Source organism: Fundulus heteroclitus, unplaced genomic scaffold (genome assembly GCF_011125445.2).
Source record: "Fundulus heteroclitus isolate FHET01 unplaced genomic scaffold, MU-UCD_Fhet_4.1 scaffold_123, whole genome shotgun sequence".
Classification (NCBI taxonomy): Eukaryota; Metazoa; Chordata; class Actinopteri; order Cyprinodontiformes; family Fundulidae; genus Fundulus; species Fundulus heteroclitus.
Genome location: NW_023396535.1, coordinates 483,280 through 498,496, shown reverse-complemented (window position 1 = coordinate 498,496; position 15,217 = coordinate 483,280). Strand labels below are relative to the sequence as shown.

General features: G+C 37.7%; 1 protein-coding gene and 1 long non-coding RNA gene across 2 annotated transcripts; one reads left to right on the top strand and one right to left on the bottom strand.

Moving 5' to 3' along the window:
• Positions 1-1,850: 1,850 nt before the first annotated feature.
• Positions 1,851-14,359, top strand: LOC105921633 (cysteine-rich protein 2). The gene is made up of 8 exons (XM_012857480.3): positions 1,851-2,079; positions 7,028-7,122; positions 9,754-9,811; positions 9,921-10,049; positions 10,256-10,324; positions 10,443-10,537; positions 12,341-12,398; positions 13,768-14,359. Exons 1-8 carry the CDS (start codon positions 2,037-2,039, stop codon positions 13,836-13,838), a joined length of 618 nt encoding a protein of 205 aa, XP_012712934.2. The 5' UTR covers positions 1,851-2,036; the 3' UTR covers positions 13,839-14,359.
• Positions 2,960-5,631, bottom strand: LOC118558339. The gene is made up of 2 exons (XR_004928320.1): positions 4,091-5,631; positions 2,960-3,262 (listed from the first exon to the last, which is right to left on the bottom strand). It is a non-coding gene; the product is annotated as an uncharacterized LOC118558339 (long non-coding RNA).
• Positions 14,360-15,217: the final 858 nt, after the last annotated feature.

The following is a 15,217-nucleotide window of genomic DNA, read 5'->3' as shown; positions in this document are numbered from 1 at the left end:
TATTAAACCAATAACAAAACCAGTCTCACAGGAACACATTATTTTAGTGAATAGGACTGTATATTCCACAGTTACATTAGTTACATAGTAGTTGTTCTTAGTTACAGACAAAAGGCCATCTACTTACATGTGAATTCTCCCAGTATCTCTGCGCCAAGAATGTACACAGTAATATTCTGGGGCGCTGCAGAATATCACTTAACATTCCCAGTGAAGAGTAGCGCTGTCTACAAAGGTAACCTAACAACCACTGAGGAAACAAACAGAGCAGAAGGGTGACACTGACTAATGCAGAACAACCAACATGAATCACATGAGGGACACCTGCAGCAATATCTGAACATGTTAATGTACATTTGTTTCATAGATCCTCACTTACTGGTATTTTCTCCCCTGGAAGTTTTTAGATGTTTAATTAGCATGTTGCTTTCAGAGGCTTGAGAAAAGGTAAAAAACAAATATGCTAAAAATAGGGAATTTTGATTTACAATTTTGCTAACATAGCAAAGTTTGACTTTCTTTCCCCTTGAATATAACAGAATTCAGCTTTTAATTAATTTCTAATTCTAAATCTAAAACATTTTGTTTTGAAACCAAAAATGTGTCTGGCTTCGGTTAACTTTCATTCCTCTCCATCTTTCTAGATTTTCCTCCACCTGTTTTCTGCTCTTACCGCAGATCACAATGTCATCTACAAACATCACAGTCCTTGGGGATTCCTATCTAACCGTATCTGTCACCCTTTCCATCACCACAGGAAGGGGCTCAGATCTAATCAGATGTATTTATTATTTTATTTTTGCTTTTACAGAGTTTAAAGTATTTGTTGGATCCCTTAAATCTTTAGTCATGCCTTTGAAACACCTTGGTTCCAACATATAAAAGTTTTGGATTTTCAATTAAAACTTTAAATGTACATTCTAGTTTAAAATGTACATTCTAGTTTAAAATGTATTTATTTGCAAAACTTAAACATTTTCATGCAAGACTTTAGATGTACATTTACAATTTGGGGTAACAAAACTGACAGAATTAAAAGCAAAGCAGAACTATATAAATGGTCACATGAGTAAACCAATGCACTTAAAATGTACAAATTTATTTTACTAACATGTTTAGAATATCCTATTTATTTACTTTACCACACGTTATATAATTTAAAGGAGCAATAAGTAATAATGACACATAAGTAATAGTGTTTCAATAATGTTTCAAATCAGAACAATGCATCCCCCCGCCCAATTTTCCCTTGATTATTTTTCTTTTAACATTTTTCTGTCTCCTTTCATACTTTCCATGTGCATTTAGGCCTCGTTTTGAAAAAAATAAGGTGGGCTGTCCTTCATTGGGTCAGCTGCTCTACTGTTGGTCAATCAAAAGGACCTGTGTGCAGATCGATTGTGCATGCCTGCCCTTCATCCTTGTAACAGCTGAAAAGAAAGAAAATCTAAGGACGGAAGGGTTCTGTTGCAAATAGAGGGGAAAAAGTATAAAAATCAATTAGCCTAAATCATGGCACATGTGATAAGTTAGACAAATGGGATAGTTTAAACAAAGACATATTAATACATATAAAATCATGTCTCATTTTAGATTGATTGTTAGCCTACATTCTAAGTTTTACTAAGGTTTATTTATTTTGCCATTTACTCCTGCTTTTGTGCGGTTTTATTTTTAATTCAGTTCATTTTGGTCCAAACACAATTTACCAACATTCCCAAATTGATGGAAATCCACTAAATTGACTTCATATATTTTAAGAGTACGTAAAAGACCTAAAAATATCCTAACAATGGAATGTGGACATGAATGTGGCTTTTATCTACTTCAGTCTATGAGAGCGTCGTGACGTCACCGTGTGGGCGGGGTCAGGGGAGTGCAGGAGCGCCAGTAGAGGCTGGAGGAGAGTCTCCTCATCCTTATTAAATCAGCAGCACCGTCCACAGAGAGGTGTGTCTGTTCCGCCGGAGCCGCAGACAGAAAGCCGCACTGACCGGAGGACAGACTGCAAATCGATCCGATCCTTCCTGTCCATCATGGCGTCAAAATGCCCCAAATGCGACAAGACGGTGTATTTCGGTGAGTGCATGTCTCCCGTGCAGCCGCTGCAGAGGCATCGTTGTTCTGACCGGGGGCGTAGACTGGTGGGTGGGACGGCTGGCCTCTCATCAGATTTATCAGCAATAAGAAGAATAAACTACTCAGTCTGATCAGTGCTGTGTGTTTTCAGTAAGGTGCGGCGATTTAAACACAGCCAGAAATTAAGAGGATCTGGAATAGCATGCACAGACTTATGTAAATTGGGATTTTTTTGTATCTTTCTTCTACTCCTATTGTGTTCCAAAAGAAAAAAAAAAATGCAAATAAAACTCTTATTAAAACGTATCTGTTGGATCATTTATAGGTTGAGTTTCAGCGCCTTACATGTTAGAAACTATTTAATTGAATTGATGGAATGAAATATATGTTATGGAGAAAATAAATGTAATTGTAATTTAAAATATAGATTTTAGGGTAGGTTGTTATTCTAAACTATGAAATGTAACTGTTACAGTTAATCCTCTTCAACATGTTATATTTACATATTTATTATTTTTATTACATTTTATGATATGGTGCTTGAATAGGGAGATTTTACACTGAGGTGAAGCATGAACATACATTCTAAACAGCCCGGTCTTTAACCATTTGATTTATTTATTCTTATTTTATGACATTTTAGTTGCTCTGTATATTATAAATGTTTGCTGTGCTAATAATAACCATATCAGACCATTCCCTTCACAGCTCCACTCTGGCTGTAATCACTCCTCCCACACAATATTCATATCAGTGATATTTATGTGCGTAGTCATGTTCCCTAATCCACTGATGTTGGAAAATCCTATAAAATCTGCATTTTCTGACCTCAACTGCATTTTCAAAAATGTCTGAAAAAAAATGTTTGTGCATGTTTTGAGCCCGACTGAAACATTAAACATCAATATCGTCCTGCGCCTTCTATAGAACTTATAGAAACGTTCCAGCTTTTATGGGAGCCAGTCGGCGATTATAATGAAAGAGGTTGTGTAATAGTGCAACATAATGTCAGACAGACTCACTGCAGAGAGCACAGATATTTTTGATGCTTTAGATGTGAAGTGAAAGTGACGGTTTCTCTACAGAACGGGTCCAGAGCGTCTCAGCTGCAGGTTCCCCGGCTCTGACAGATGATTTGTTCTGCCTCAGAGCAGTCCAGCTCCAGCAGTAATGGCTCCACTATCTGTGGATAAGATTACAGTGAGCCATTAACAGGCCTGTGAGCTCAGAGACACCAGGAGCTCCTGAGCAATCCCTGATATCTGCCAATAAGTTTAATACAATCAGTGTATCTATTATAGCAAATCTGCTGCAGCTCTTTGGCTCTAAAGTTGGCCGATCGAATTGTGTTTTATGTAAAAGTGAAGTTGTTGTTACGGTTTGACTTTAGCCTTGGAGCCACACCCTAATGCCATGGTAAATTATTAAGTAACAGCCCGTTGTTGGTGGGTTCTTATGGATCTTTGCCCTTTTGTTCTTTCTCTGATGATTCTCTGAAGAATAAAGCTCCTTCTTTCTGAATCAACCCAACCTGCTTTCAGTTTGACATCTTTTTAAACCCTTAATGAAACCTTTTGCAGTTAAACAGGATGAAAGTGATCATTCTGCATCTTAGAAGAAATCCGATCCGCTTCATTCAGGCAGCGTGAGTTACCGCTTCAAAGGCAATTATGTTGCTCTGATCATTAACCGTGTCCTGCCTCTGTGTTGTAACTGAACTTAAAACCATTTTTCTTTAGTAAATTGTATTTTTTACACCCAGTATTTATTAATAGAGCTACATGAAATAACTTAACACTCTGAATACTTGTTCATACAAATGCAAACAAAGGATACTTTGGATCAAAGACCCAGCATAACAACAAACATGCATTTTTACAATTAAAAATAATAATTGGAAGAAAATTAAATCCCTTAATGAAGCGTTTTGTGATACAGGGAGTATCTGCAGATGTCCTTTCCTTTACGATGATGAAAAAAAATCAGAACCATGAACTTTTTGGACACTCACATCGTGCTTCAGCGGTGCACAGCGGTCTCTGTGTGGCAGTGCCTCTCTCTGTCACATATCACCCTGACAGGCTGGCCAGCCTCTGAGTCTAAACAGGAAGTGTCATGTTGTATCAGGCTCAGTGTATCTGTTGGGGTATTTTGGGAGGAGAAGAAACAGATAAATGATTGTGAGAGAACTTCTCACTCCCTCCGTCCATCCGTCTGCGTATCTGACCAAACTCTGATTAAAGGTTTTATGTTGGGGAGTCTGCACCTTTTTATCTTGTCAGAGGTTTCTTTACAAATAAGCTGAACATGACCAGCTTTATTGGAGTATTTATTTTTTTTGGGTGTTTTTATTCTGACCTGTCAATAATTCAGGTCCTAAAAATCCAAATGAATGAAGGAAGGAGACATTTCCCCTCCACTGTCGCTACAGGCATGCTCGCTATGAGGGATTGCTGCAAAGTCAACAGGGTTTGCTTAGATAGAAAACTTTTAACCGATTAAAATAATAAACTGAACTTGACTGGATTGTTTGATAACTAGGATAAATTGGAATAGATGTAGCTGACTTGGAATCTGTCTGTATGATTGGATTAGATTTACTTTTTCAAACACTTTTTAGGATAATATGGATGGAGTGACTTTGAATAGAGGACACATTCTTTCCCATATAAGCAACGTAAGACATGCGTGAGAAACTGAAACATCTGCTGATGTCTAAATATGGTTGAACGTTGCTCTATATCACTGACATGGGCAAACCAAGCCTAGAGTTTGTTCAAGCTAAATTTTGACCAGACCAGTGGGGTGAACAAAATTACATTTTTCACATTTTTCTGAGATAAACGCTACTTGGACTAGTCAACCCTGTGATAAAGGATATCTTTGCTAATCCAGCGTTTGAAGGGGTATTGTACACATAACGGTCTACTTAGTAAAGAACATTATTGGATCATTTTTTTTACTATTAATCTGTTATGAACAAAAACATCTTACCTGCTCTTGAATAGAATCTATGAAAACTTGGAAAAATAACACAAGTTAACAAAGAGACCCATCATCCTTCGGTTGATCATAGATGATCAACCGAAGGATGATGGGTCTCAAAACATTGCTGTTTTTCCCCCATTTCTTAAAGCTGAAAAAAGTGTCTGAATGCTTTTCAGACACTTTTCCTTGTCATGGATAGTTTTTAAGACAGACAGTTGTTGTGTTGCCCACAACGTCCTCAATTCCCTACACACATTATAACCTCTGTCCTAGTCAGTTAAGCAACCGTACTGAAAATGATTGACAAAGTAAGAAATGTCTAAGGACAAACTGTCGAAGACCTCCAGGAAGAAACTTTAAAAGATAACAATAAAGTCCGGATGCTTGTAAGCAGATGTCTAAGAAATGATGGATGGTTAGATGTTTTGAGGAATGTACGGTCATTAAATGCACAGAAATGTTTTCATTCCTGTCTAACTTGTACCTGATTGATGATGTTCAGAGGGAACAAAAATACCCGTACAAGTATTTCGGTCTTGGATGGGACTTTGTGCGGTCACCGATGGTTGCCTGGCAACTGGTCCCGGCCAAGAATTAGGCCAGTACTGTAAGGAAGTAAGTGTTTGTTTCTGTAAAATTTCTGAGACGTCATCCTTAAGAAAACATTTTGACAGCCGGCATCTGTTATAAAGTAGCTGCTTTAAGTATTTTAGAGACACGGAGCCCAGGGGGGAGTTTAGATGTTAATTAGGATAAAGGTCCTCTGTGGGATTCAGGGTTAAGATAATATTTTCCTTCAGTAAAGCTGGATTGATGGAGGAACGGGCGGTAGCTCTACAAAAATGGAATAAAATGTTATGAAAATGGAAATCTGTGACTCATGACGTTGACCTTTAGATCTCGGTGGAAAGAATGCGCTTTAGACAGATACAGACTCTTACAGTAAGTGGCCTTTAAGTGTTTTCTATCACTTACACGGTCGGCACGGTGACACAGCGCCACTGCTTTTATTCACGGCAGATTGATGCTTATGTTTTATGTTCAGGTAATGTCAAACACTAGTCCTGGTGCAGCTGAAGTTTGATCTTTCTGTCTCAAAAAACAAAACAAAAGCAAATCCTAAAGCCTATAAGATAGAAATTAAACGAGGCAATCTGACAGACAAGACCTGGGGATTCTGCTGAGGGAATGGGTTTTATGGGTCATAACCAGCAGGAACAGTCATGACGATGGAGGAGAAAAGGTCAGAAATAACAATTTCACACCAGCATCTTTTTTTCATTTCCTCGCAGTGATGAGAGTCAAGGATGCAGACCTGTCTGCGCTTTCTTTGAATTCCCGCTTGTGCTCTTTTCACTGTCTCGTCTTCTAAAAGTACCAGACTGCAATATTTAAATGATTGGAAAATCCTCTGCGTTGGCTGGAGGGCGATGAGTCTTTATATAACAGAAGGAGAAGAAATCATTCAGCTGAGAGCTGAATGCCTCTTCTGGCTGGAGAGGAGATTCACAGTTTAGGACCTGAATGAGATGATGTGGGATTGGTAGCATGTTGAAACAAAAGAAGGCGACGGGATGAATGCCTGAATGAAAGACGGGGGGGGAAAAAAGAGAAACGATGAAGGCTTTTCAGAGATGAGGTGAAATAATGGTGCCTGCGGAGGAGTGAAAACGCTTTTCTTTTTTTTCTGTCTAATCACCGGTTTCTTATGCTTCACTGTGCCAACACTGAAGGCTCATTTTTCACTTTGCCCTTTTTTTTTTAATAACGTAAAACTTTCATTACAATATAATTACGTTCTTAAATGATTAAAACTACAAATTGTTTTCTGACGTTCCAAATTCTAACGTTATTAAAAAGTAATTAGGAACCCCAAATTTGATTTAACAGTGTTTCCTGTAAGACGTCAGAGAACGGGCTCTTTAAATAAACATTGTTTGTATGTTTTCTCTTGGCGCAGCGGAGAAGGTGTCCTCCTTAGGAAAAGACTGGCATAAATTCTGTCTGAAATGTGAGCGCTGCAGCAAGACGCTGAACCCAGGAGGCCATGCTGAGGTAAGAGGAGCTACAGCGGGAAACATGATAGGAGTCCCTGAAATCATGATATTCTGAATTAAATTTGAGTCAGTAATAGGATGGTCTGCTTTGAAAATGTTTCTTTTAAATTACATATGTCTAGTAATACATGAAAAATCTAGATTTTATATTATGCATTAGGATATCTAGATGTTTTTACCTCTCTTAGAACTAATCAGAGCCTTGCAGAAATCATTTTTGTTTTGTATTTGCTGTGTATTTTGAAATAAAATCTCAAAAATGATACTCAGTTGAGAACACTTTTGTAAGGTTAAATTTAAACAGATATTTCTGTTAAAGATAATAAAAAAATGTGCTAAGAGAACATTTAAAACTGTCCGTAGGATGTGGTGCCCTCATAGTTTAAGGGAGAACATCCCACGGATGAGGGGCAGGAGGACAGGAGACTCCATTTCCCATAATGCAGAGTTTTGACCTGGAGAGACAATTTGAAGAGGCAATTTGTTTATTTGGAAGAAACATGTTGAGGTTTATAGTGTGAGAATTTATTTCAGAAATTCTGGACAGTATCTATAGATGCTTTGTTGGGTGAAAAAGGAGATCATGCTGTCAGACCTCGCAGCCATTTGAAGCCATTGGAGCGAGCATAGAACAGAGGTCATAGGGTCAGATCTGCACTCACAATGGGGCCCTGGCAGCAGAGTCCTGGTTGTTTTCCAGTCTCTACATTAGATCCCAATGAGAATTATGTTGCATCAGTTGAGACATGACAAAATTTTGACAGTTTTTTTTTTATTCTGTCAAAGAAGGGACCAGCACATATAATGCCAGCTTTGGATAGCGACTGGATCTAGGGAGATGCAGAAAATTGTGCCCAATCCAAACAGTTATCTCTTTTAATTAGATTAATTCATTTTTTCATTTCATTTGTTGATTCATTAAGCACTAAAACATCCAAATAAAAATGTGTGGCAATAAATTCATAGCAAGACTCAAAGAGATAACAGAAAAACGTAATTCATTTCAAAAGGAATGTATTGAGGAACATTGTTGTACTCTATCTATCTATCTATCTATCTATCTATCTATCTATCTATCTATCTATCTATCTATCTATCTATCTATCTATCTATCTATCTATCTATCTATCTATCTATCTATCTATCTATCTATCTATCGCCTTTCTGGACATATGTATTTTTAATTTGCTTTTGATGGTATGCAGGTCTGAAGGAAGCTGGTTCCAGATAACTTGTACTTGTTATCAAAAAATTACCAGTGAAACTTTAAAACCAATTCCAAAATGAACAGCCAGTGTAAAAAAATAAAAACAGGGGTGATGTGCGTTTGGTTAGGTGGTAGAGGTCAAAGTATATTTATTTGTCTCCCTTGTAAGAACATTTGCCCTCAACAGAGGGGTTACACTTCTCAGTCACAATGCGGTCTACTGTAACATTTCAGACAAAATTAATAAATATATAAATAAATCCATAAAATCATTGCCTTTTGAAAAAGCAGTAATTGTTTTAAAAGCACAACATTAACAAGGCTCCAGTGGAAATTGTAAGTAAAAAAAAATCAGAAAAAAAACGTGAAGCTACTTAAACAGGGCTATCTTCTCTAGATCCAACTACTAAATACATTAATGATGAGCTGAACTGTTAATTAGGAATTGGTTATCTAGTTAGCTTTAGATTCTTCTGGATGTAATCACCCCTCTTTGATTGACAACAGAAGATGTAGGCCTACTGCTGCGTATCTTTAGTCACACATTTTGATGTTCAGTACTCATTAGAATTGACTTCAGGTACCTTTTAGCTACTACAAGCTCTCCTTTGTAGTTCAGCTGAACAGTAACTTATAGAAGTCACACGTGTTGGCAGCTCAGCAGGAGGGTTATCAGACTGTCTGGCTGTCGTTTCGGCAACTTTCACTGTTTTTATTAGACTTCTAACACGGAAGTAACACACGATGAATCATGCTGAGCTGATAACAGCGTTCTCACTTGTGAATGGCTTCATCATTGTAACATACTAACGAGAGAAAGAAATAATGCAGACTACGCAGTTTGGGATGAATTATGCGCTCCATTAAGCCTAACGTGCAGGAGAGAAAACACAATGTTCTGTTAGAAATGTGGAACGTGTAAAGAAAAAAAACTCATCTAAAATGCTCTTTGTGTGGCTTAGCAGCCCTGACTTCTATTAATCAAGCTGCTGGAGGCAGTCCAGCAATATCTGGATGAAAAACTAGCATTGTGGCAGGCCAGACAAGATTGCATGTTTTATATGTAAACAAGTATTTTGTATAAAATTCATTTAAAATACATTTTTCTAAAACAGACAAATTAGTTTATTTTGCTATAAACAGCACATAACTTCCAGCAGATAGCAAGATATATCATAATTCTGGTTTCATTTGTGCAGAATAACAGACCGAACAGCGAAGCAAGGCTCATTTCTGGCTCTTTTCTCCTGTGGTATAAATAGTCTCAACACAGAAAAGCAAAACGAGGAGACTGTTTGTATTACTGCCTAAAAAGAAGCTCTACATTCATCTGTTATGTGAAATTGTTATGTAAAGTAAGCAAAATTGCTGTTTTTTACAATAAAATGCGATTTTTTTACTGTCCTGTCTCACATTGCGCAGCATGATGGGAAACCTTATTGCCACAAGCCCTGCTACGCTGCCCTCTTTGGACCCAAAGGTGCCGTTTCATCCTATTAATCATCATTTTGTTACTGGACCGGATTTATCTTTATCGAGGTGGCATGTGCGCCATTGGTGTTTGTCCTGTGGGTTTTTTGTTTCTGCAGGTGTGAACATCGGTGGAGCTGGCTCCTACGTGTATGATGCTCCTGTCAACGAGGCCCCGGCAGCCGTTTCCATGGCAACGCTGGGCAAACCGGAGGAGGAGAGGAGAGCCACGCGGGGACCAGTGAAGGGTGAGAAATCTGGCCGGCACACACAGCAAACCACGTCACGTGTTGGAATTTTTTTTTTTTTAAAAGTGGTGTTTAAAAAGTGTTGCTGCTCTAACAGGATTTATTTTACTAAAACAAAACATAACATAACGTTAAAACTACACAAAGTCAAGTCTGATATTTAAAACAAATGTCAGAAATGAGCTAATGCAGTGACCGCTCTGCAGCTGCAAGCTTTTCGTCTTTCTCCGGAGGACCCAACATCTGCCCCAGATGCAACAAGACGGTGTACTTTGGTGAGCAGATCACAGCTCCTAACACCTACATGCATCATATCGGTGTCAGAAAAGGGTCTTGGTGACTCAGTCGCCGGGTTGCTGTGGTGACTGTCTCCATGGTGGTCTCTCCGTGCAGCCGAGAAGGTGTCGTCTCTGGGGAAGAACTGGCACCGGCCCTGCCTTCGCTGCGAGAGGTGCAGTAAGACTCTGGCTCCGGGCAGCCATGCAGAGGTGAGACAGTAACTCTGTCAGTGTGCAGCTACATCAAGCTGGAAATCACAATTTAGCAGCAATAATAGAAGCTCAATATTTATGAGAATTTGTTGGAACCTCTAAAAGTAATTAAAATTAACTTGATATCAGTGTTATTTGTCCTTGATTTGAGAAGGCAAGTTTAAATGATCTGCCAATGGAATAAGAGTTTTGCACTTAAAATAGGAACAACTCATCTCCATCATCTTATTTCAAGTACAGTACATCTAATTATCTTATTTTAGAGGTAACAGTACTCATTCCGTTGGCAGATAATCTTATTTACCTGCTCAAATCAAGGGCAAGTGCACTTATTTTAAGAACAATTTTACTTACTTTTCATTCCCTTTTGGCAGAGTGGAAAGGGACTCTTGACTTCTTGTTAAGGTTGCTGGGCTTCACCTCAATAAAAACCTGAATAAAGGCCTCCGAGGTTTTTGCTTTTATGTATCCAGAGCTGCAAAACATATCAAATTGCATTCGTCATCACAATATCAACTAGAGCAAGACGGCAGTTGGAGACGACTGCTTGATTAAGTATTTAGTTGGCTATTAAATTTCAAGTGACATGGATTAAATATCTGCCTATCCATGATATACTTTGCCAGTTGGATGGAATTTACCTGCAATTGATACCAAAATCTGGCATCAAATATTAGACCGGCATATCTTTCAGGGTTTAAGTATTTCATTTAGAATGAATGCAAAGCCTTTTTTTACACAGCACAGCATGAAACCCTGACATGTATCAAGTCAAGATTATCATAAAGTCCATCTTCATCTTTATAAGAAAGGCAGATTGCCTGTTTGATAGAAAAAACATCTACATATATATATATATATATATATATATATATATATATATATATATATATATATATATATATATATATCCATCCATCCATCCATCCATTTTCTGATCCGCTTTATCCCTCATGGGGTCATTGATTTTCTCAGCCCCTGGTTCAAAAGCGGAAACATGAAACAAGATTAATTGCATCATGTAGTGGTATCCTGGTTCTCTTCTTTTTTTCAAACTAAACCTTAATATGACATGAGAAGAGTCTGGTTTGGTCCAAAATCTGGTTATATTTGCCCCCAGGGTTTGTGTACAGTCATGGATGTAAGATTTTTTACTTTATTGTTAAAGCAGTAAGCCCTAAAAGAGCATGGTTTTAAATATTTATGATGTTTAAGAGCATTTTTTATCCTTTCACTTTGTTGTGTTAGAGTAGATGAAGACCAGTCTCCAGACATAAACAATGTCTGGGGACTAGGACTGTCTTCAAGAAGAAAATTATAAATTTGTGCTCAATTCAAACAGGTCTTTCAAATCAAAGTCACATACTGCGATCAATATACAACTCCAGAGTACTTGTATAATAATCTTTTCTTTATTGTTTATGCAAAGTAAAAACAAGAATGTCAAGCAAGTACCATAAGTTTAGCTTCATATCATTTACACACAAAACACTGGCATCACATGTACATCTGGTACATTAAAAGTCTTTGCCTTGATGGAGGTGTAGTTTAGTCATAGCAGAGAGTTTGAGCTGAGAGTTTTAAAACACCATTTTTTTTATTCTTTTAATTAAGATTTTGTACACAGTAAAAAGCAGAAATCGTTATTTTAGCATAATATTATCAGCCGCTGCAGCAGTACTAGTGGTACTAGGAGTAGATATAGTATTTGAAAAGTTAAGTAACGTAAACAAACAAGAGGAACAAATTAATTGATGAGTTCTAAAATAATTAAAATGTGCTCTGTATTTCCTGTTGCAGCATGATGGACAACCTTACTGCCACAAACCCTGCTACGCTGTGCTGTTTGGACCCAAAGGTATTAAAGACACAACACCTACCTGCCCAGGTGGAAAAATGTATTTAAAGCAGATGTCCAAACCACCAAGAGTCTAAAATATAATGTGTCGCACTTCATGTAGGAGTTTAAATGTCTAAATGTTTACATTTATCAGAACTAGGTAAATGATTGTTGCAGTGAAGACCAAAGCTATAACTGGTATGTGTCTTAGATACATATGCAGTAATCAATATAAAATGTGACAGAAGGACAAATAGTTCAAGAAATAAAACTGGCCCCGGTGAAATTGTTGATATTGACTGAAGCATGCTCCTTTTCTTTAAACTAACAAATATCTTACATAAAATATGAATAAAGTGATTGGAGATGATGTCACAAAAGATGCCTGGGCAATGTAATGGTAACCATGATGACACATGTAGGAATATGAGAGAAAGTAACAGTCAGAAGCAAGTAATTAAGATAAGATTGGACGATTTTAAAGGAAATGTTATTTTGATCAGTGGACCAGACCAATAGCAGATATAGTCCTAATTATGGGTGCTTACGTCACTGAACATTTCAAATATTGAGAACTATTTTGGTGTTATCAGTCAGGCACAAACCATTTTAGGCGTAGTTGGGTAAGATTTCTGTCAGCGGCCAACACAAAGGCCATTACTGGCAAGTAAATAATATATATATATTTTTTTTTTTTTAATGTTAGAACGTACAATTACTCAGCCTGCTTAAAACCAGGAATATCTAGTTTGCTAAACTGCATCAAAGACCAAGACATTATATTCCAACAATTAAAGTTTTGACAAAAAGATTTGTACATTTTTGTGTTGTCTCAGATATACAAAGAGTAATGTCCATAAACAAAAAACTTCCAGGAAAATGAGAGATTAACCTGATATGGAATTATATGAGCAGACATGTACTTGGTGTTGAATCACACAAGTCCGCCTGTGCTCTGACAACCGGAACGTCTTCATCTTTAAGTGTTCCTCTGTTTACTCATCCTGATTTGTAATGAGAACCTGATTTGTAATGATGACCTGTAAATGTCTGATCTCCTCTCTGATTGCCACAGTTTGCCAAAAGCTCAGGAACTTGCTTTTGCATCCAAAAGAAAAAAAAAAAAACCTTTGTTGCATCACTCCAGTAATGGTGACTGGTTATCGTGGTCCGACATGTCCTCCAGAGCGACACACAGGAAGTCAGCTGACATGCTATGAAGCCAACCTTTAATTATTCAATTAGGATCACAATAAAAAGCTCTTAATCAGTTTACAATCCACTGCAGAAAGGATCTACATAGGTGAAAAAAACAGACATTTTAATGCTGTAATTTATTTGAACTCAAATGTTTGAGGCATTCCTTTGAAGCTCTGCTCTCCCTCAGGTGTTAACACCGGAGGCGTCAGCAGCTACATCTACGATGAGCCTGAAGCCGAAGCCGAAGCTCAGCCTTAAACCCAGCAGCTGCTTCCACAACGTGGACAAACACCTCCAGGAGCCTCGTTGTCTCGTTGATTTGCCTTCAATGGTCATTGTGACAAATGATATGTACTACAATCACAGGGATGGATTACTTAGTTATTTATGTTGTATTTGTATATCGTTTATATTATCTATTTTTTGTACTGAAATAAACCTTTAATATATCCTCCCATGTGAGATTCAGATTAACATTTAGGTTTATTTGTTCTCTTTGCCAAATAGTTACTATTAACCTTTTATTGTAGTAGATTAAAGCTCCTGTATTTCTTCTCCTGGATTAGTTGGTTTTGAAACATTTGTGCACTAAAAATATGTACTGTACAACAACTAATAACCAGCCCACCTTTTTATTGTTTAGTGTTTTTTGGACACATAGTTTTGAAAGGGAAAAATAGTTTAGTGAGAATTAACACAAACATTTTATTGAATGTTACGAAAGCTGGTCAGCTGCTGGTAATGTTTTATACAATAAAACTGTGGGGTATTAATGGTTATGTTTTGTCTGTGATGTTGTGCTTGTTCCTGCAAACTGTACTCGGAAAGATGAAAATCTAAATTAACCCATATGTATGATTTTACTGAAGGACTGTGCTTTGAAAAAGTATTTGCCCCCTTACAGATGGATTCTGTTTTTTAGTTTTTGCCACTCTTAAAGACGCCGATTTTTCCAGAAGTTTCCCCATGTCCCTTTTTTGAATAACTGCGCATGCGCAAGACCGTCTTAACTGTCTTTCTTCTGCTCCTCAGGGAGTTTGCGTGAAAAAAAATCTCAAATCCACTGTGGACTTATTTCTTTCTACTGAGGTCTTCTTCTTTCTCTTATAAACATGAACGCAGGTTGGTTCTTGTGAATCTCAGCCATGTTCAAAGTATACGGTGAGAGCAGCGGAGCTACAATGAACGGCTAACACTGAAGCTAACCTCTAAGCTAACAGCTAAGCTAACCGTATAAATAAACACTAGAAGTGTGCATGCGCAGCCAGCAAGCGGAAAATTGAAAGGAAAGAGCATTGACACTGACATTACGTGAGCGCGTCAGAATGATTGGCATGTGGGACATCCAATAGATAAGGAGATCCCCCCCCCCCCCCCCAGAACCTGAGGGACAGAGGGGGGTGAGTATATAACGTCTATGGATGAGAGCAGGAACTAAACTCTGACAAATCCACCATGCCCTTCATCCAGGCCTGCAGCTCCCACAGAGAAGGATTTTATGTTAACCTCCTTTGTGTGAATATATAATGTATTGACTACTTTCAGCATGGAAGGACGATTTTATCCAGTATAACAAAACGTGTTTCTGAACAGGATTACCAACTATAGCTTTAAATGTTTCAGATCAAACTAATTTT

Coding starts and splice junctions, on each gene's coding strand:
- LOC105921633 (XM_012857480.3), top strand. CDS start 2,037: ATGGCGTCAAAATGCCCCAAATGCGACAAGACGGTGTATTTCG. Junction 10,325..10,442: donor CAACAAGACGGTGTACTTTG/GTGAGCAGATCA, acceptor CTCTCCGTGCAG/CCGAGAAGGTGTCGTCTCTG. Junction 10,538..12,340: donor CTCCGGGCAGCCATGCAGAG/GTGAGACAGTAA, acceptor TTCCTGTTGCAG/CATGATGGACAACCTTACTG.